This window comes from Aspergillus alliaceus (genome assembly GCF_009176365.1).
Source record: "Aspergillus alliaceus strain CBS 536.65 unplaced genomic scaffold BDW43scaffold_34, whole genome shotgun sequence".
In the NCBI taxonomy this organism is placed as follows: Eukaryota; Fungi; Ascomycota; class Eurotiomycetes; order Eurotiales; family Aspergillaceae; genus Aspergillus; species Aspergillus alliaceus.
The window spans coordinates 304614-324358 of record NW_022474717.1 but is presented as its reverse complement, the minus strand read 5'-3'; the positions used below and the strand labels follow the sequence as shown (position 1 = coordinate 324358).

At 48.9% G+C, this 19745-nt stretch overlaps 9 protein-coding genes and 1 non-coding gene across 10 annotated transcripts; 8 read left to right on the top strand and 2 right to left on the bottom strand.

Annotated features, from left to right (window-relative positions):
- The first annotated feature begins 670 nt into the window (after positions 1 to 670).
- Positions 671 to 1292, top strand: BDW43DRAFT_282512 (uncharacterized protein). The gene has a single exon (XM_032042638.1). It carries the CDS (start codon positions 821 to 823, stop codon positions 1157 to 1159), a length of 339 nt encoding a protein of 112 aa, XP_031898358.1. The 5' UTR covers positions 671 to 820; the 3' UTR covers positions 1160 to 1292.
- A 582-nt stretch (positions 1293 to 1874) lies between these two features.
- BDW43DRAFT_282510 (HLH-domain-containing protein) lies at positions 1875 to 4206 on the top strand. The gene is made up of 2 exons (XM_032042637.1): positions 1875 to 2890; positions 2951 to 4206. The coding sequence occupies exons 1-2, from the start codon at positions 2297 to 2299 to the stop codon at positions 3518 to 3520; spliced, it is 1164 nt and encodes a 387-aa protein (XP_031898357.1). The 5' UTR covers positions 1875 to 2296; the 3' UTR covers positions 3521 to 4206.
- A 1245-nt stretch (positions 4207 to 5451) lies between these two features.
- BDW43DRAFT_313038 (uncharacterized protein) lies at positions 5452 to 5781 on the top strand (the record flags this gene model as incomplete). The annotated part of the gene is made up of 1 exon (XM_032047496.1): positions 5452 to 5781. The coding sequence occupies one exon, from the start codon at positions 5452 to 5454 to the stop codon at positions 5779 to 5781; it is 330 nt and encodes a 109-aa protein (XP_031898356.1).
- Positions 5782 to 6133: 352 nt separating this feature from the next.
- BDW43DRAFT_t166 lies at positions 6134 to 6223 on the top strand. Its single transcript has one exon. It is a non-coding gene; the product is annotated as a tRNA-Pro (tRNA).
- A 468-nt stretch (positions 6224 to 6691) lies between these two features.
- On the top strand, positions 6692 to 9178 carry BDW43DRAFT_313037 (uncharacterized protein; the record flags this gene model as incomplete). Its single annotated transcript, XM_032047495.1, has 3 exons — positions 6692 to 6722; positions 6797 to 7211; positions 7273 to 9178. 3 exons carry the CDS (start codon positions 6692 to 6694, stop codon positions 9176 to 9178), a joined length of 2352 nt encoding a protein of 783 aa, XP_031898355.1.
- Positions 9179 to 9650: 472 nt separating this feature from the next.
- On the top strand, positions 9651 to 11452 carry BDW43DRAFT_313036 (major facilitator superfamily domain-containing protein; the record flags this gene model as incomplete). The annotated part of the gene is made up of 6 exons (XM_032047494.1): positions 9651 to 10005; positions 10072 to 10167; positions 10225 to 10325; positions 10393 to 10664; positions 10772 to 11315; positions 11426 to 11452. The coding sequence occupies 6 exons, from the start codon at positions 9651 to 9653 to the stop codon at positions 11450 to 11452; spliced, it is 1395 nt and encodes a 464-aa protein (XP_031898354.1).
- A 1070-nt stretch (positions 11453 to 12522) lies between these two features.
- On the top strand, positions 12523 to 13355 carry BDW43DRAFT_301709 (uncharacterized protein; the record flags this gene model as incomplete). The annotated part of the gene is made up of 3 exons (XM_032045098.1): positions 12523 to 12771; positions 12847 to 13037; positions 13112 to 13355. The coding sequence occupies 3 exons, from the start codon at positions 12523 to 12525 to the stop codon at positions 13353 to 13355; spliced, it is 684 nt and encodes a 227-aa protein (XP_031898353.1).
- Positions 13356 to 14207: 852 nt separating this feature from the next.
- BDW43DRAFT_282502 (tyrosinase family protein) lies at positions 14208 to 15620 on the bottom strand. Its single transcript, XM_032042636.1, has 3 exons — positions 15152 to 15620; positions 15013 to 15098; positions 14208 to 14943 (listed from the first exon to the last, which is right to left on the bottom strand). Exons 1-3 carry the CDS (start codon positions 15560 to 15562, stop codon positions 14214 to 14216), a joined length of 1227 nt encoding a protein of 408 aa, XP_031898352.1. The 5' UTR covers positions 15563 to 15620; the 3' UTR covers positions 14208 to 14213.
- A 902-nt stretch (positions 15621 to 16522) lies between these two features.
- Positions 16523 to 17263, bottom strand: BDW43DRAFT_282498 (uncharacterized protein). The gene is made up of 2 exons (XM_032042635.1): positions 16803 to 17263; positions 16523 to 16743 (listed from the first exon to the last, which is right to left on the bottom strand). The coding sequence occupies exons 1-2, from the start codon at positions 16920 to 16922 to the stop codon at positions 16615 to 16617; spliced, it is 249 nt and encodes an 82-aa protein (XP_031898351.1). The 5' UTR covers positions 16923 to 17263; the 3' UTR covers positions 16523 to 16614.
- Positions 17264 to 17657: 394 nt separating this feature from the next.
- Positions 17658 to 19339, top strand: BDW43DRAFT_320748 (integral membrane family protein; the record flags this gene model as incomplete). Its single annotated transcript, XM_032049156.1, has 9 exons — positions 17658 to 17816; positions 17870 to 17899; positions 17952 to 18171; positions 18233 to 18267; positions 18328 to 18433; positions 18492 to 18546; positions 18610 to 18672; positions 18734 to 18832; positions 18901 to 19339. 9 exons carry the CDS (start codon positions 17658 to 17660, stop codon positions 19337 to 19339), a joined length of 1206 nt encoding a protein of 401 aa, XP_031898350.1.
- Between the last annotated feature and the right edge of the window lie 406 nt (positions 19340 to 19745).

Here is a 19745-nt window from a genome sequence, read left to right as displayed (position 1 = left end):
CGTAGAAACCAACACCATCCATTCCGACAAATGAACGTTGTGTCGTAGCGCCTCTCTATACTTGAGGCGATGAAGGTTCCATGTTAAGTTGCTTGAGAATGAAAGGAATGAAGGCTAGACCGGCTGGGTTTATTCGCAGTAAAAAACATGTCTCAGAAATTTAGATGTTCACTGATATGCTCTTTTCCCTTTGTTTTCAGCCAGGAAGGCATAGTACTCTAAACTTATAAGCTAAATGTACATCCATGGATAATATTATACTCACATCTACTTAAGTATTTTATACGGCCTATCACATTACATAGGAATCAGGATGAGTGGCGGTTATCAATGGCGTTGCTCCCTTGAATCGGGGTCTGTCAGTCGACACCAATCACTAGCATTCCACAACTCGATAATAGATATTAATTGGAATGCGTAACTTGTAGGGCGTTTATAAGTAGGTAGCCATTTTAATTGATCATACGGTACACATTACACTACTACATAATACCGACGATGTGCCCAAGTTGGGGAAAGGGGGAAGCGCCGAAGAATGCTGTCCAGTGCCATAATAGATCACCTACATCGGTAAGAATTTAAGAACCGGCGACAGACGACGCCAGGAATGTAAAGAAGCTTATGGGAGGCTAGACGAGACTACCTGTAGAGGAATTTACTTTGGAGGAATGTTGAGGTCTATATAAGGAGGGGGTCTGTAGACGCATCCACCGGTAAGTTGGTTTGGGAGAAATTAGCAAGTCAACTGGACAAAGTATCTTGAGTTGAAGCAAGATCTCAGCGTCTGGGCCCAAACTTCGCAAAACCCCCATCATCCGCAATGAACAAACCAGGCCTCATTAATGCTCTTATTACCGCCATAAATTCTACATCGGTCCTCCGCACTGGGACAGAAAATCCAAACCTCCATGGGACCCCGACAAATGCGACTCTAATGACCACAGTCGGGATGGCGAATTGTACTCAAGCCTGTGCGCTAGGGGGTCTGGCCTGTGTGGTGGCTCTTCCTAATGAGGCCAACTTCTGGTACGTGGCTTGGGCTCTTTTTGAGGAAAGGGAGGAGGGGGGGATGGTGCAATACCAATCTCGTAACTTGAGACGATCGCTGACGGGGGTTTGTAGCTGGGATTCGTTCTCCGGGTGCATTAACCGTTGCTAGAAAGTGATATAGTAAAGTTCACAGGATCAGATTGGAGAAGATCCACTGGTTGGATAAAAGGTCCGCACGTGCTTCGATGCCCGTCTGGACGGGGCGATTCACCGTAGGAAAATTAGGGTTGCTTGGAATAAAACCCCTTATATCTACGAGGTTGCGCAATGCAGCAAAGGGAATTGATCTGGACTGAATCACGTGTAGTGTTTGGGGGGAACGTCCTTTACTGAATCTTTTTCATTGCTGTTGATGTCACACCGGAAATGGAAAGGAGAAAGAGGACACATGCGCTGTTGGATGTATGTATGTATGCAGATACCAACTGCTCCAGCTTGGTAACGGGAGGAAGATCATCTCAACGGACAATAAATTTAAGAATTGTCCCTCATTGGTAGTACCAATCAGGATGTCACTCCAAACCCCATGGCTCCTTTTTTAATTTTTCTAAAAGATGTGCAGTGAGGGGAAACCCAAAGAACTTGGAATTGAAGGTTCTCTTAACTGAAACCAGAGATGCTAAAGTAAGGGACAAAATGGTCGAATACACCCGTAAGAACGCCGAACTGGAGCACGAGCCCCAGAGTGATAGGGGAGTTGGCTCCAGCCGGCCCAAGTCTCGTGCCCCCCTTCCCGTGACTCTCTAGCCAATCACCGGGGGAGAAGGTACCGCGTGGGCTCGACAAGCACGCGACATCAGAACAACAGCTACCAGTCCGTCGATCATTTATGTGCTTTCTATCATCTCAAGTCCATTCGATCGAATTGGCCTTCCTTCGACCCTCAATTACGCTCCCGGCTCTTTCCCGTTGCTCTCCACCATGCCGGTGCCTTTCCTTGGGACCGTTTACCCGATTTATCCTTGTGCTGACACTTCGGGGTAATATCTACTTATCCCATCTCAGGGGATCCCTCTCTCGCTCCTTATCTAGCCCTTTGCCTGTTAGTTTCTTGTCTTACCTACCTATTCGTCGAGTTTCCATCTCGTTATCACGCAGACGAGACGTTACAACGCTTAAAGCCTGTCCTACATAGTTCTACTATTACGGACTAGTTCTTGATCTTGTTTCAGTTACTCTCTCTTTTTCAAGACAAGGCATCACCAGACCCTACGAGAGGCTTTGGCACTCCTTTCAATCATAAACAATGCCACGCTCTCGTCTACCGCCAACCCCAGCAATGTCGGGAGAACTGATAATCAAGGACCAGGTGTGCGTGGACACTGCGGATCCGTTTGCATTACCTCCAGCTGCCATGAGCCCAGCCAAAGCGAACAGTGCCAGTCGCAGGTCATCCAAATCGGACCAGTCGGCTTATTTTCCTGCTTCCCCAACTTCCCCGGACCTTAACATGGGACGTGGTGCAAACCCACCCCGGCAAACGGGTATCAAACGACCACTCGAGGACTTTGATCTTCCACCACCTCCCACTCGCACACGCAAAATCATCCAGATGAAACCGAAGACACAGACCCAAGGCCAATCCAAACCAGCGCCCACAGCGAGCAAGACCCCATCTAAAGATAGTAGCAAGAACGCTTCGAACAATGTGACTCCTAGCACTTCCAAGAAGAAGCAGCCCAGTGCTACCAGCGCCGCCGGTCGAAAGATTGCTCGCAAGACAGCGCACAGTTTGATCGAGCGACGAAGGAGATCTAAGATGAATGAGGAATTCTCAACCCTCAAGGATATGATCCCAGCCTGTAAGGGTCAGGACATGCACAAGCTTGCCATTCTGCAGGTTTGTTGTGACCTCCAAAACATGCCCTAGTTCGAATCACTAACGGCTCTCAAACTCTAGGCAAGCATTGACTACGTCAATTACTTAGAACAATGTATCCATGATCTTAAAACTGCAGGCAATAGCCAAAGGGCTGTTCCCCATCGCATGCCACCAGGTCCTCCTTCGCCATCGTCGCCGGAGGTTTTGGGAGAAATAGCGGGCAGTACATACTCAGCTTCAGTGTCCCCAGACCTACTTCCCAATGGGTGTCATACAAACATTACCTCACCTGCGTTTTCGCCTCGAAGCCAGATCCCCTCTACGGGTGCAACTATGGACTTTACTTCAATCCTGCCTAGTCCAGCGTTGGGTCCAACTCACCCTAGCGACAGCGCTTTACGGTCGTCCCGTGGATCTTGGGCAGCCGATCCCTCACCAGTGCTCCAGCCACAAACACACCATGCTTCCTCTGCAGAGATGGACCATGAAGCGTCGGCCGCACTCCTCATGTTGAATCGGGATTGCCGAGGGAGTGTAGGCTCGATGCAAGAGGAGAATGCTAAGCCTATTTCCGACAATCGCCCGTATTCCTTACACGACACCCAAAGGAAGATTGGGATGAGTGTCAAAGATTTGTTGATTTCGTAGGAAGTCACTTACAGGGCCGGCGGCATCCGTGCTGATGTTTTTCAGAGGGATTTGTATCTGCCAAGAAAAGTTCACGTTTTCTTCCCCTTCCCTTGCTCTTTATGAAATCCCAGAGTGGCCAAGTTGCTGTTTTGCATCGGACAGGCGAATATGATTAATGCCCATATAAATGTGTATAATGCAACGAGTTTAACATTTCATAATGTATACCTTTGACCATGACAACTTCTCGAGTTGAAGGAGACAGAGCATGACCCCAAATGGGAAGCAGATCAGTGAGAGCAGAAACTTCAAAGCCTTGATAACATGGATTAAACACCACATGAAGATATTGTAAGTAAAGGCTAATAAACTTATTGTGGACAGTACCTTACTGGGTATTAGTATTTCCATGAACCTAAAACCGAACCAAAGTCCTACCCTTAAATCCATTCGATGCCGAACTACCAATAGAGGGCCCGCGGAACGATCACGAACCTGCCGAGTTTGTTTGCTTACCCTAAAGAGCGGCACACTTCCCATGGGCCGAATTCCTGCCTGTTGCAGTCCCCAAGTCCTATGACACCGACGAGTATAATAGCCACCCAATCACAGAGCATGCTGTGTGCCCGTTGCAGCCCTCCAAGGGGGTGTTGGAGGGGGGGTACAGTAGGTCAGTCTAGACATGGTCGTTCGTTACGTACCCCGCACTCGGTGTTCTTCTTTGCCTTCTAGATGGGTTCCAGGCCTTTCTAGGATGGTCAGTTTGGGGTCAAGTGGTTTTGAATTTCAAAAAGTTAAAGGATTTAAAATAATGATACATAAATAAAAATAAACAAGAAGAATCTGTCTTTGGATTTATCCAAGCTCTGTAAGAGGCTTTAACGATTCAGCCTAACTCCGGTCGGTAATAATGTTTGATTCTTTTCTTTCACTTCCATCGTTCTATCACTAATTTAGACAGACCACTCGCAAGTAAAAGACCGACAGCGTTGCCTTTGTACGACTCCATCGCAGTGAGAATTAAATTAGCCACCATTGTATGCCCATGATGGTGATCATTCCGCGCCAAGGCCTAGCGCCAATGCACTGGTCATCCTTATCCGATTCCGGAGATATCCTATTGTAAGGTTCTGTATGTACTGTACCATACACAGAGTTAATTCAACGCCACCCTCATCGGAGATGCAATGGCTGCGTAGCATCGCGCTGCAGCATGCAGGTGGAACCAGGCACATTGGGTTGTAACAAAACTTAACAGTTTTGCTATTGATTTGACTACCCCGTTTCCCCTTTTATCCTTCTGCCACGTGATAGAACATGTTCTTGTACATACACGGTAAGTACTTCAGTCAAACCACTTGGAAAGCGTTAATAGTAGTAGTCCATCTCCAATTCACCTGAGATGGTTGATGATCTACACGGCGGAGGATGGGCTAGTGATTAGCGGATATGTCCAAGTCATCCAATGACGTAGAGCTTTCCGACACTACACTCTTACGGCGATCATGATCGATGTGGGGAACATCCTAGATGGACTCAGCGCGTTGCCGTCACTCACAGTGAATGCTAAGGAAAAGTCAACGCCAACGATAGCCGAAAGGTTACTTTGGCCGCCAAATCGGTGTCATCTCCCTCTTACGGTCTTATGTAACTCTTACATTTAATCTGGTCGGCAGGCTATCTCCTCGGAGCCGCTGCATTGGGAGGCTAAGGTTTAGTGCGCTCAGTGACCGAAGAGTCCCCGCACGCCGTTGCCTTGCGACGGTATTCACATCTTCGGTACACCCCAAGTGACCCCTCCCGTGGGCCCGCTCTCAGTATATTACATACCTGGAAGCCTTCCTTCTCCCTTCTCCTCCCCTTTCCTTCCTCCCCCCTCCTTTTCTACTTAATTATGAACATCTCTACTCTCTCCGCTCTACGTTTCCCGTCCTCGTCTGTTCTCGACAATGTCCAAATTCCGTTCCCAACGCAAGAAAAACGCTCGGTCTATCGCCTCCGAGGACCCCTGGAGGGTTGAGGCCCCGTTCGGCCCGCCTCGTATCTCACACTTCCCCGGGGGCGGTATCCGTCGAATCCGCAACACACTACAAAAGCTGTCCCCTACGGCACGCGCTGAACGAGAACTTCTGAAACAGAAGAACCGATATAAGATTCCCCTGACGGAAAGAAATGTCGATACGTTCGTCACCGAGCAGCAGTTCACCGAGGCGTGCTACCCCGAGAAGCATAGCAATGAGTTACATGTCTCCGCCTGGCTTGAGCGACTGTCGTATTGACAACCTTCCTGTGATCTACAACACATTCACCCTCTCTATTATCATCCTTCGTTGTCGACATGCATATCTGAGTAACTCGATTCCTTACCTCGCATACCGCTATCGATCATCGGTTGCTTACGCGTCAATACTGAAAATGTCTTGGGGAATTCCGCCAAGGCCTCAGGTTAGATGCCAGATGCATAGTTTAAAGGGGCTACGTTTTGGTGGAGTGCAAATCCATTCTTGGCATCAACGTCATCATAGTGGGCGCTGCCACCAAATCATGCTGCAAGGCGGTCATAGTGCAAGGTTAGCTGAATTACTGGCATCCTCTCTTGATGCAATACCTTCAGCACAACAACAACAAGAAGCCCGGGTGGTCTAGTGGTATGATTCTCGCTTAGGGATATAACCCAAGCATATCTGCGAGAGGTCCCGCGTTCGATCCGCGGCTCGGGCCGCTTCTTTTTGTCCCCTTCCTTGCCTAAAACTCCCTCTTTTGCTTTCCTTCAGTCTATCTTAATTTTTTTTATTTGTCTTCCTTGGTCCGATACCCATTGCATGGATGGTGTTTTACTGTACACAGTTATTCTCTTACTAATCAATAGTGCTTCTTGGCTTATTTGATGCTTGTTGCTGGTAAAACCAATGTATAGAAAATTAATGTATAGTTAGTTTACTAGAGATATATATGTCGGCTTGCGCATCATTCACCACTTCTCTCTTGACTACGCAGTTTAAGTCTACTACACTACACGGAAACCTGCAGCATGCGCACATTAAACTGCAAATGAATTGCAAGGCCAGTTAGCTCTCCGATCCACTAAAAGGAGGGGTAGGTAGCAATCTTATCGTACCACACATATACTAGTTAGTACTTTATGCTAATCTCAAAGTTCCCTCAAATCGCAAAAAGTCCACGAAAACGATGTTCCGACCTAAGAAGGTCGCCATAATTGGTTTGTACCATGTCAAAATCCTCACATACCGGCATTGCCTCATTGCACACTGTGTCTATACTGACTAAATCCAGGAGCGGGGCCCTCGGGGCTAGTGGCCGCGAAAACACTCCTCCACAATTTCCCCAAGGGAACATTCTCCCCCACCATCTTCGAGAAAAGCCATGAAATAGGCGGCCTTTGGCCAATTGACCCGCCAGCTACCGCCCAAGGTGATGCGAACCCGGGACGAAGCCGTCGCGATGGATTCGTGGATCCGTCGATGCGGACGAACCAGAGTCGGTTCACCGTGGCTTTCTCTGATCTAGCCTGGGAGTCGGTCTTCGATGGCCCCGATATTCCTATGTTTCCACAGGCTTGGCAGGCGGGCAGGTATTTACAAAAGTACTTTGAGCGGTATATACCCAAGGAAGTCTTAAGATTGGGGCACGAAGTTGTTGGGTCTGTTCGAGAGACCAGGGTAGGTTCGACGCCATCATGGACCATAAAGTGGGTTTCAGAAAGGTTTGTCTTGCCTCCAGGTTTGCTGTGAAGTGCTAACTGTAAGTAGTATGAACAATACGACCGGAGAAAGCTCAGCGAATCAAAAACTGGAATCAGAAACCTTTGACTACCTTATTGTCGCTTCTGGATACTTCTCGAGACCGTATGCCCCATATATTCCTGGACTGGCTGATTTCGCCGAGAAGACGATCCATAGCTCTGCCATACATACCAAAGAGGATATATGCCTTATGCTTGAAAATTGTGGTGCCACTAAGGATGGGAGTGGTAAATTGGTCGTCATTGGAGGAAGCATGTCGGGTGTTGAGACTGCTACTGCGCTTGCGCTTTATCTTTCCTCGATGCGCTCCACCCTTTCATATTTTCAAGGTTATGAGGTCCACCACATCTGTTCACGACCCTTCTGGACCGTACCCACATATTTGCCGCACGCCGTCTCGAAAGACGACACTCAGGAGAGATCCGTTCACTTCCTACCACTGGATCTTGTCCTTAATGACCTGGCCCGACGTCCACATGGACCTGTCCAGTATAACTTTGGGCCTGTATCGCGGGAGCAAGCTGCTAAGGTCAATAGATACTTCATTTCTCTTCTAGGGAAGCAATACGCAGACTCCGGGCATATGGTTGCCGATCCTCGCGACGGGACGAGTGACACCCAGCCTTCGTGGGTCGCTATAGGAGACGACTATGCAGGGTATGTCCAATCAGGTTTGGTACAGCCTATGATGGGCCGGGTCTTGGCCGTTAACTGCCCCCAGTCCGGCCTAGCAAGCATCGACATCAAGCGTTCCGATGGCAATGTTGTATCTCTCCAAGACGTTACAGCCGTCATCCTGGCCACTGGCTTCACGCCATTTGCCTCACTCTCATTTCTCCAAGAAGATGTACTCTCCAAACTGGAATTTTCTGGCGAAGACCCTTACGTCCCCCTTATCCTGGACGGAAAAGGCATATCCAACGCAGAAATCCCCGATATAGGATTCGTGGGACTCTATCGGGGACCCTTCTGGGGAGTGGTGGAAATGCAAGCGCGGAGACTTGCGGAATCCTGGTATCGAGCTGATTCCGAACAAGGCATCCGATTTTCAGCAGAGGAGCTGGAGGACAAGGCACAAGAAAGACAAAATATGCGTGACTACAGAAATGTGAGTCCGAGCTCCCGTGGCCAATTTCCCATGGGAGACTACGTAGGGTTGATGGAGACTTTTGCCAGGGATTTGGGGATCGATCGGGTGCCGCTTTCAGAAACTGGGGAGAGACTTGGACCAGTTGTTCCTGCTCGGTATATGGCTAGTGGGCAAAAGGAGCCTTCTATGCTAGCCGAGTCGCGTATTGTGATGGCTTCCTTAAGAGACACGCTTACCCCCGGTACTGACACTTCTAGTATAGGATTAACAAGGGCTATTTTCAGGGCGTTGCTCGGCAATTGGAATTTCTCCCGGGTATCTTCGAGATATGAGGCCGAAGTCACAGGGACAGCCAGCTTCTCATCGACATACCCGGCAAATCCAAAGTATGAGAAGGAGTATATCTACAGCGAGGGCAAAAGGATCGATGGAGTGCTGAGGTCATCAGACCCATTAACCTATCGACTTGGAGGAACTGGTGCTAATGGCGGTGATGAGGTACAAATCTCCGTCCTCAATAGGGATTTGGGCATAGACCTGGAAGAAGTCCCTCAAATATCGCACGAACTAAAACTCGAGGGACCGCCGCGCCCCACACCAAGGGTTTCAGGGTATGAGGAATACGTTGTTCGAGCCAGGGGGTGTATTAGCTCGGAACGTGACCACCTGGGCCGTGAATACAGTTATGAATATGTGTTCCGCCTCACGGGGGCAGCGATTTCGTCCTGGGAATGTAGGATGGAGTACCGGAAGATTTGGAATGACGGCGGAGAGAACTTGGTTGGAGAAACTGAGTGGAGGAGGACAGTATACTGGCAATAGCAATCACTTATAGGTAGGGTTAGCTCTATCAAGTGCCGGAATATCCCCCCAAATGGTTCATTTGAGCGGAACGGCATTCCGCATCCCAATACGACTTCTTGATCCTGTTTGCTTCCTGCAGGTCACTAGCAAGAGGAATTCCCCCGCACTTTCGACAATCCGCGGACCAATCCTGCCCTCTTTCTTATAGCATCGAAGATATCCTGTCTCCTCATTAGCCGTCACTCATAGGGAAAGGTTAATCTTTGCTCGTCAAATGGACTTGTACACCCTCTTGGCAAATAACATGGATAAAGCGCGGAAGCTCGGCTAAGAAAGAATCGTGATTGTTTTTAAGGTTTTGCGGGGAGAGCTGAGCCTGTTGGAACCAGCTCGGACTGTATAAAGTGACATCCAGCTACCTTGCGGTGTAACCCACACGTACACACACTCTTCTCCACCCTCCAGAAAGCAACAAAAGTCGTCCCAAACCATGTCCTTAGACTCCGAGAAACCAGAAGAATGCACAATAGAAGACCTTAATCCCACCTCCGAAACCCAAGACATAGTATCCGATCGCGATGCAGAGAAACGCCTCCTCCGCAAATGTGACCTCCATGTCGTCCCTATCCTCACCCTCCTCTTCATGTTTGCCTTCCTGGACCGCATTAATATCGGAAATGCACGGTTAATGGGTCTGGAAAAGGATCTGGGTATGAGTGGGCACCAATATAATATCGCGCTGTTTGTCTTCTTTATCCCGTATATTCTGTTCGAGGTGCCGAGTAATATGATCCTGAAGAAGGTGAAGCCCTCGTGGTGGCTGAGTGGGATTATGTTTGGATGGGGTTAGTCCCTTTTATCCTGTATCGTTTTTATATGCATACTTATGGATACTGATGCTTATGATGAAGGTATCATCACTACCTGCCAGGGCATCACTGGCAGTTTCACCGGGTTAGTGGTCTGTCGGGTATTGATTGGATTCTTCGAGGCTGGATTCATGCCTGGTACGCTATTGTGCCATCTCATATTCTCTCATACCATCAACTGATCATCAAATATAGGCTCTGTTTATCTTATCAATATGTACTACCGCCGCCATGAGCTCCAATGGCGACTCAATCTTTTCTTCAGCGCTAGTATCATCGCTGGTGCAGTTAGTGGTGTATGCTGCTTTGCCTTCTGAATATAATTTCAATGTAATGCATTGGCTGATGTCAATATCAATCTAGCTCCTCGCCTACGCTATCAACAACATGTCTGGCATAGCCGGATACAAAGGCTGGCGCTGGATCTTCATCATCGAAGGCCTGGCCACAGTAGTGATAGCGGCGTTCTCCAAATTCATCGTCGTGGATTGGCCCGAGACGGCCAAATTTCTGACCGAAGACGAACGATCCCTACTCCTCGCACGTCTGAAACAAGATCGAGGTGAGGCACGGATGAACAGAATCGATAAGAAATCCGTGCGGCGAACCCTCACAGACCCGAAGATTTATCTAGGGTAAGTATACTGTACCTTCGCTCTGACTCTGATATTAGGATCATCAAATCCGCCAAAGATCACACCATTAAACATCAAGATAAGACATGCTAATAATCCAAATACAGACCAGTCATGTACTTTGGTATCGTCAACACAGGCTACGCCGTCTCCTTCTTCACCCCCACAATCCTCCACCAATTGGGCTGGACAGCAGTGCGTGCCCAAGTAATGAGCATCCCAGTCTACATCGTGGCAACCAGCACCACTCTCTCCGCCGCCCTCCTCAGCGATCTTCTGCGCCACCGCTACCTCTTCACGCTGACCGGTTGCCTCGTCGCAACAACCGGCTACGTCATTCTCCTCGCGCAATACTCCGTCCCAGTCGGAGCGCGTTACTTCGCCATCTTCGCCATCACCAGCGGCGGATACCTTACGCAGCCGATCCTAATGGGCTGGCTGAGCAACAACATGGCGGGCCATTACAAGCAGAGCATTGCATCAGCGATGCAGATCGGGTTCGGAAATTGCGGTGGGTTAGTAGCGAGTAACATTTTCTTTCAGGAGGAGGCGCCGGGGTATCGGACGGGGTATGGGGTCAGCTTAGGCATGACGTGGGTGTGTGGGATCGCCTGTTTGCTGTTTTTGGGGTATTTGATTCGAGAAAACCAGGTGAGGGGGAGAGGGGGGAGGGATTATCGGTATGGATTGCCGAGGGAGGAGTTGGAGAATTTGGGGGATGATTATCCGGGGTTTAGATTTACTTACTGACGAGAAGATAGTTGGTTAGGTTTCATCTTCGAGTGTAGAAGTGCACGCTTACTTACTGATTCTTTTCGCTTTTTGGCCTTGTTGAGTAGTTTGAGGAGCCTGGTCTTTGAGCATACATAAGCACTTGGGCCCTTATTGCTCATATTAGGGTTCCGGATTCCATGACATGCATATACGATCCAATGGATTGGGTACCCAACTGAGAATCAGCACGGGAAATATGATCCGTGACTCTCAAAGTAGCCATGAACAAGTCAGCTCTGTGTCACACAGTTCTTCGTTTACCGGGTCAATGACAAGGTAGAGGCAAAGAAAGGCATTGTAACCAAAGAGCGAGGACCAATGACTTCTACGTACCTTATAGATACGAAAGAATACTCTGTTAATATAGGACATATTACTGTGAACTGGGATACATTACTCCACATAAACTAAATAAATCAGGCTCCTAAGAAAGGCATTCATGATTCTATTCAACTAGGCATTTCACCAACGCTTCTTTCTCATTCTCACAACCGCATGCTACCTAACTGAGAATTTCTAGAAGGTTGGCGGAAAGTATCTGTGCGCATACATAGGCATACAAAGGGTCTAACTCGCCACATCGATTGACGAGCCTAAGACCAACCAGCCTGCCCTGCAGGGATACGTCAATGATATCTGATAATGCACCTCACATCGATTTCCAAATTGAGGTAGATTGATCAGGCATGATCGTGGTCTACGAGCAGTGAGAATGAGATCCAAGGTTGAGGGCTGTGGCAATAGTCACGGAATCGGTATCCGGACCGGCCGTGTTTGATATTAGGTGCCTGAGCGTCTGACGGGTTTCTGCGAGGTTCAGGGGTTATGCATTTTTATGATAAACACGTTAGACCCATGCAGGAGATATCGTAGTGCGACTATGGATCACGAGGGGGAGTGAAATGTATATTTCTTCTTCTTACCATACCACTTACAGGAAAAATCTAGCCGTGATTGAGTTCAGTTATACAGGCGATGATATAAAGGGACATCCAAATGATATAAAGTCACCCAACAATCAACATCTCTGCAATCCAAGTAGCAAACGGCCCATTCTCCCCCTTTGACCTGAACCACCACTACAATGGAAGCCTTCGACCTATCCAAAGCTCCCCCAGAGTTCCAAGCCTGGGGCACAACGATATGGACCTTGAACGGGTACAGCAATCTAACATGGCTATACGTCTACTACGGCATGATATACCGGTCCATGAAGGACAAGTCCTACGCCATGCCCCTCATTTCCCAGTGCCTGAACATAGCCTGGGAGATAACATTCGGATACATATACGTCGACCACTGGGTGGTATATTCTACTTTCCTGATCGCCTTCGTGATCAACTGAACTGTCATATGGTCTGCCATCCATTACGGCGCGAGAGAATGGGATCGCTCCCCCTTCGTCCAGCGCCATCTCCTCACGTACTATATCGTTGGGACGCTAGTCGCTCTTGCAGGGCATCTGTGTGCTACCGCCGAGCTCGGACCGACAAAGGCTTGCTTTGTCAATGCTATCGTGTTACAAGTCATTATTAGTGTTGGTTACCTGGGCATGCTCTTTGTGAGGGGGAGTACGAGAGGGTTTTCTATGGATTTGGGGTGAGTTGTTGTCTCTCCCCAATCAAGCCAAGAACAAGACAAAACAAATACTGACACAAATAAACCAAATCCAGGTTCTTCCGCTTCATCGGCTCCCTAGCCCTAGTCCCTGAATTCTACCTCCGCGTAAAATACTGGCCCGAGAATTTCGCGTTCCTGGGCAAGCCGTTCATGCTCTGGTGCTGTGCCTGTTTTCTCGGGTTCGACTTGATCTACGGGGTGTGTTTTTGGTATATGCGGCAACAGGAACGGGAACGGGAGAGGCAGATACACATGCAGAAAGGTGCCGCTGCTGGTACGGAAGAGAAGAGGAAGTGAGATGATGATGGTGATGATGATGAAGTGGTGCTAGGGTTGCTTCTGGGATATGGTTTAACACTATCTGTGGTTTGTGGGCTTTTAAACGATTGTTGCTGAAGGGCAGAGGGGGTGGGCTGAGATTCAGGTCGTCTAGGGGGCTCTTGTGTTAGGTTAAGTCCTGGAAGATAGCTTCATCTCATCTAGGTGAACATGTGGAATTGGTCTAGAATGGTAAATGTTGACCTGTGGGGTGTGGTTTTTCTCTCCAAAAGGTATGAACGGGGTTGGGATGGGATGGTCATATTTATGGTTCCCGCAGTTTACTTCGATTAATACAGTACGATTTCTGCAGGTCGATCGATCGAGTTGATTGATAAAGTTCCCAGGGCCTGCACAGAACCAAAAAGGAGAAGCTAAAGTCATCCATGGAACCAGGTAACGCTAAGTTGCGAACGTCTACGCCAAGATAAGATGCTCCAGTTTTTCAACATTTGGCGCTGAGACATCGATCTGGTTAAACATGGTTCGCTTACCTTCTCTGGTCTATGCTTCCGAGGTTTGGTGTCAATAGTTCGGAGCTGCGCTCCAACTTCCAGTGAACTTGTCCTAAGTTATCTTGTGGAGGTATGGAGGATTGCGTTTTTTCCTTTTTCTTTTCCTTTTTTTTTGGTTCGGATAAGATCGAAAAGATAGTCGGCTTAAGCATAGAGTTGGAGGGGGTTTAATTAGAGTGGAATGAGTAGAGTTGTGAGGCCACTGCTTGTTATTATGCTAGTCGTCTGCTGGCTATGATGTATGTACATATCTATCTACCTGGCCATGGACGAAAGAAATAAAAACAGAGAAACAGTGTACCCGACATCTTCAACTGCCACCTTAGATATACACGTAGCAGAAAGGACCTGCGGTGGTGCTCATGAGATCCCGCATGGCAATCGGGCTGCCGTTGGCGTAACCGATATCAATGACGGTGTCCAGGGTTGTGTTGGGAGAGGCAGGGTTGTTCATGAAGGTACCGGTGCCGGAGATGGCGTTCTGGCGCTTCTTCAAGTCCAGGTTCTGCCAGATCCACCACGTGCGGTCGATCATACCGTGGTGATGCCAGAAGGCCACATCACCAGGGCTTGTGTAGACGTCGCGCCCGGGATCGCCACCCATGGAGTAGTGGCCACCGCCGTGCACGCCGATTGAGCCACTTCCGGGGACGCCCTGCATGGTCATCTGGAAGTCCCAGACATCTTCGCTTTCGAGGATAAGCTCAACAATCTTCGGGAAGTTGGCATATTTCTTCACGATCTCCGTGGTGAGGGAGCGCTTCATGCAGCGTGGGTTGTACTCGAGTGGGTTGGCCACAGCGGACATGTTTCCACCGGGAAGAGACAGAGCCGCTGGACCCATGCTCACCTTGTAATCCTTGAACGGACCGCTGGTGACACAGCCGCCACCACTGCCGGGAGGAAGGTCGATAGCTGGGTAGTTGCCCAAGTACAGCTTCACATCGGGCTGATTGGGGATGTACTCGCCATTGCCCGACATCGAAGTCTCACTGCCATCGAAAACCTGCGACTTCTCCAAGTTTTCGGCGTCGGCACCCCAGTTCCAGTATCTGGGTCACAGACAGCATTGTTAGTTTTGTGCGTGAGTTTTCCTTGGGGAGCTATTTAGCTAGACATACGGGTAATCGCCGGTGTATCCGCACTCGTCACGAAGCGCTTGCTCGAACTCATAGATAAAGTAGCGATGCCAGGCCAAGAAGGTACCCTATGCCATGATTAGTGTCCATCGCACCCAAGGCCACCGACCCGGAGTCATACCGTGTAGTGGATTATTTGAGTTTGGTTGATGTGGGTTGCAACAAAGTCATCATAGCGAGTTTTGGCACCCGGGGCTACGTGGGCTGGCGTGCGCGAAGGCAAATTCTGAAGGCACAAGACGGAGTTGATGTAGGCCTTCTTCTGGAGAGTCGAGAAGGTCCTCCAGTCGCGGCGGACGCGGAGGTTCTGCAAGGTACAGCCCCCACGCTTGTTCTCGGAGCCACCAGCAATGTTGTCCGTTGTGATGTTGTAGGCAAAGTCGGCTAGTTGGTCGAGTTGGGACGAGGCGACTGTAGTCGAGCTGGACGCGGTGGTGGGTAGGGTAGTTGTAGCGGTCTGCTGAGGAGCAGCAGGGATGGCCCAGGCCTGCGAAACCAGCAGTCCCAGACTGAGAGTCTGAAGGGCGACCATGATGAGACTGTGAGCGGAGAGAAGATGAGGAATGGGGGTGGAGTAGACAGAAGAGAAACAGATTGGGGAATGATTGTCAATATAAAAGGTTTGGCTGTTGGCCCCCGTTGGCTATCTATAAAGGAGCGAGACTTACGGAGATGCATAGGCACACAAATAAGCATCCAATCTCATGGTATTTCCGAGCCAAGCACCTATTGAGCTATCGTACCACGTTCTCGACATGGCTCTTTTTCACCCTGACTGGTGGTATAGATCGAAAAAGGGCCATTGCTGCGGCTAGTTCTCGGATGACCGGCAAAAAAAGGACAAAAGCCCTGATTACCTGTCGGGGCGAAGCGACTAGCTGGAAAAATAGATTAGTTAGGGCAACTATCTGGCCTTCATTCGGATGATAGTCCATGAAAGTTAAAACCATCTATGGCGACGCACTGGCTGGGCTTGGACTTGATCCACTTCTGGGTGGGGGGATCCGTTCCAGAATGCAGCGTTCTTTATTCGCTGCAAGGGCCAATCTCCTAATTTGGTGGGGAGGATAGAGTGGATGCTCGCAGTGCTCCCAGGAGTTGGACCTCGGCACTGATGATTGAAAAAGGTAGTATATACTGATGAGGTTAGACTTACATGAGATCAATGACTTTCTTCTCCTGAACGAGGATTCTTCCTCGCTTGCCGATGTAAGTGCTCGCATGATGCGGGATATAAGTAAGGGGCAGCGATCCTTACCGAATGCGAGATATGAAAGCGGGATGTATGTGTATGTGCATAAATACAATATTGGGGATCGGGGTCTGATCCAGAGGATCGTAAAGGATACTTTCGGGAGCAGCATATTAGGGCTCGGGACACCCAGAGCCGGTGGGGCGTCCAAAAAGAGAATCTTGCCAATCATGTGCCGAAATTGATACGGATTTACTATTTCCTTCCATGGTGTGGATAAAAGGGCTGATATGATATAAATTTGAATCTCGTCACTCTCTCACATCCTCTCCACCGATCGTACCCTGACGATCAGTCAACGAAGAAAAGCAATACAAAAAAGGTTCACCCCTTCACGATTGGAAGGGATCAGCATGGCCGTTATTATGTGCTACAATTGCTCCATACAAACCCAGAATGGCACTGGTTGAGCCCTGTACTCGTTTTTGGGCGGGGCCTTTGTTCCTTGGCCACGAGTCCCAGTCAGAACTCTAAACCACCTCGTGGGAATTGAGACCTTGGCTAATTCGGGAGCCTATAGCCCTGAGTCATGTCCTAGTCTAACTGGAGAGAGTCGCCTACGAATTAGTAAGAGGTGAAATGCGCTCCACCGCCGGAGATTGAGGCATTCGGCAAGATGAGGGCCATTTTCGCCAGTCATAAGGGTCTATACGAGAATGCCTATCGTGGCGTTGGTCGGTCATGCTGCGAAAAAACCCCAATCGTCCGGACTTATCCACTTGGTCTGGTCTGGCGTGCGGATGGCACTATTACCTGGAAGTTAGTGACCCACGCGGTGATTCCGGAATTACCGTAACCCTTTAGCCCTAGTCCATAGTTAGTGATCTGAAGTACGAGTTTACTATTGGTAGGGTTCCATCTAATTGGTCAGGTTTTGATGAAGGGATATCGACCGAGCAGGGGTTGAAACCGTGGATAAGTCGGGGCCTTCTCTTGACCCGATTGTGAGATTCTGATTTAGCCGAGATGACAAACAGAAACCAGGAACGAAGACAGTTTGAGAAAGATGAACTAGACCGGCCACGAATAGACGGTCCCTGTTGGCAAAATAATATCCGACTATTCGGTAAACCATCGAACTGGGTGGACTTTAAACTTTGTCGTAGAAGCTCCAGAGATACTCTCCAATCGAGCAAATTCCAATCCATGTTCGTTCTCCTAATTTTCAATTCTATGCATCACACTTTTAAGTTCCCGGTTCGATATGTAATGTCTATTAGTTCGTGCTACTGTCCCTGGTGATCTGCACCTTTCGTGGATCAAGTTCAAGCTATAATCTCGAACGATGTCTGTCTTCGCCGACCTTGTCGCCAGTCTCCAGGACCACCTTGATGATCCCTCGGTGATAGAAGTACCCGCACGATACGCCGCTGTCATGCCCGACAGTGCCCATCCTGGAGGTGCTGGCCTGCCAGATGAGAGTCAAGCTTCTCGAATCCTCGCAGCCACGACGATAACCACCGCATTTGCATTGCTCACAGTGCTGGCGCGGATGTACGTTCGCATATTCGTCATCCGAAATGTTGGCCTCGATGTAGGAAATCTTTGCGGCACGAGGACTGTTCGATAAAGCTGACTGGTGTCCAGGATTATACCATGATGCTAACCATGGCACTGGTGAGATACAGTAGCTCGATTTGCATCGTCAATTCTGACGTCTACTCTATAGTCTCTCGCCGGATGGGCCATTATTATACCAGAAGTCGTTTATGGCGCAGGGAGACACACAGCATATGTCCAGGAAACGGCTACTACGGCCATGCATTTGAACTTCGTCACACAGGGCATCTACATGTGGGCGATTGGCCTCGTAAAAATCTCCATTGGACTATTCCTGTTGCGCTTTGCCCCTCGTAAGGGCTATAAGATCTTTATCTGGGTTGTCATCGGTAAGTTTGGATCTCTTGCTGGGTCATGGTCCTATACTAACGGAGCGCGGTGTGTTTGCAGTGCTCATGTTCCTCTACACAGCTATTTGTTTCTTGGTGCGTGCCCAGCGCACCCTCTTCGAAGCCGCACAGGGAAGATGTCTAATCTATGTGCAGACCCTCATTTTCCAATGCAAAGATATCCGTACTATCTGGGACCACTCGGTGAAATCAGAATGTTTCACACCCACGCAACTGCTGGAGCTGAGCTACACCAATACTGGTATGCATGCGATCCATTCCGTTGCTTGATCTTGTTACACTTTTCCTGACTTTAACAGCATTGAATATCTTGACGGATCTTATCTTCGCCTTCCTTCCGGCCTTCATGCTAAGGTATGTTGTGAACAGCCCCCAAAAAACGAAAGCCAAGCTGCTAACCCTAGGGTCTATTAATAGACACCTTCAAGTGAATCGCCGGGTCAAAGCCTCGCTTGTCTGTATTTTGGGATTAGGGATCTTGTGAGACATCGTTCTTCGCGGCCGTTGCTAGAAATATATCAACTTATTTTCTTCTTATTAGCGCTTGCGCCGCTGCGTTTGTTAAACTTTCCGTCCTACCAAACTACGGCCGCACGGGCGATTTTCTTTGGGATTATTCCACACTTACGATTTGGGTTGTGTACGTAGATCCGTCCCAACCTCTTTCCGATGCTCTCCACCTAACTAATATATCTTTTAATCCTCTAGAGTCGAATCCAATATGGGCATCATCGCAGGCAGCCTACCCACCCTGAAACCCCTCTTCAAGCAAGTCCTCGGCAGCTATGGCTCCCGATCGAAGACACGGCCCTACACATACGGCAGCAAGCAGTATCGACTGCGCTCCCTATCTCGATCCCGCCAGGGCCAATCCCAAACCCTACACAGTGGGCCCCGAAGCCGGATGGAAGCCGAGGCCGATCAGAAGCTACCCTCCCATCACTTTGCGACGACGACCACATCAACCACAACTACCACGTATCCCGGGCCCGACAGCAGCAACTCCAGCGAAGAGCACATCCTATCGCCCCATGATCCTGAAGGCATCATGTGCACCAGGGAGGTAATGGTATCCCACACCTCGGAGGCGCGAAACTCAGCATGGAATAAGAAGCCTGCTCACTTCGGCCAAGACGAGGTGGTATAGGGCTCGAGCCAATAATGGAGGATTTATGGGATGAGATATCTATTTCTGACGAAGTTCATGACTTGAGGTTAAGACATTAGACTTAGGGGAGTCGGAGTCCATCTGGTATGGGAGAATAATTGGATAATCTCTACATTGGGCATATTGGTGGTATAAGCAAGGAAACGAGAAATAGACTGACAATCTGTATGCATATACTATTTCCTTAATATAACCTTCACTGCCTCAGGCGACCTAAAATGCTGGCATCGAGTTTCATCTCGCCCCGCTTGATTTAGAGTACATAGTTATACACATACCTATCCACTTTTTAAACTAAAGAGTGCCATGTTCGGTTGAATTGTAACGGTAGAAACCTTCTATTACGTTTTTTTCTTCAGTTTCCATTAGGAAATCGAAAGAGATA

Excerpts from the sequence above, each read along its gene's own strand:
- BDW43DRAFT_282502 (XM_032042636.1), bottom strand. The coding sequence starts at position 15,562 with ATGGTCGCCCTTCAGACTCTCAGTCTGGGACTGCTGGTTTCGCAGGCC. Across the intron at positions 15,099-15,151 it reads CTCAAATAATCCACTACACG|GGTACCTTCTTGGCCTGGCA; the intron begins GTATGACTCCGG and ends ATCATGGCATAG. Across the intron at positions 14,944-15,012 it reads GGATACACCGGCGATTACCC|ATACTGGAACTGGGGTGCCG; the intron begins GTATGTCTAGCT and ends TCTGTGACCCAG.
- BDW43DRAFT_282498 (XM_032042635.1), bottom strand. The coding sequence starts at position 16,922 with ATGACTGGCGAAAATGGCCCTCATCTTGCCGAATGCCTCAATCTCCGG. Across the intron at positions 16,744-16,802 it reads GACTAGGACATGACTCAGGG|TGGGACTCGTGGCCAAGGAA; the intron begins CTATAGGCTCCC and ends TAGAGTTCTGAC.
- BDW43DRAFT_282510 (XM_032042637.1), top strand. The coding sequence starts at position 2,297 with ATGCCACGCTCTCGTCTACCGCCAACCCCAGCAATGTCGGGAGAACTG. Across the intron at positions 2,891-2,950 it reads ACAAGCTTGCCATTCTGCAG|GCAAGCATTGACTACGTCAA; the intron begins GTTTGTTGTGAC and ends CTCAAACTCTAG.
- BDW43DRAFT_282512 (XM_032042638.1), top strand. The coding sequence starts at position 821 with ATGAACAAACCAGGCCTCATTAATGCTCTTATTACCGCCATAAATTCT.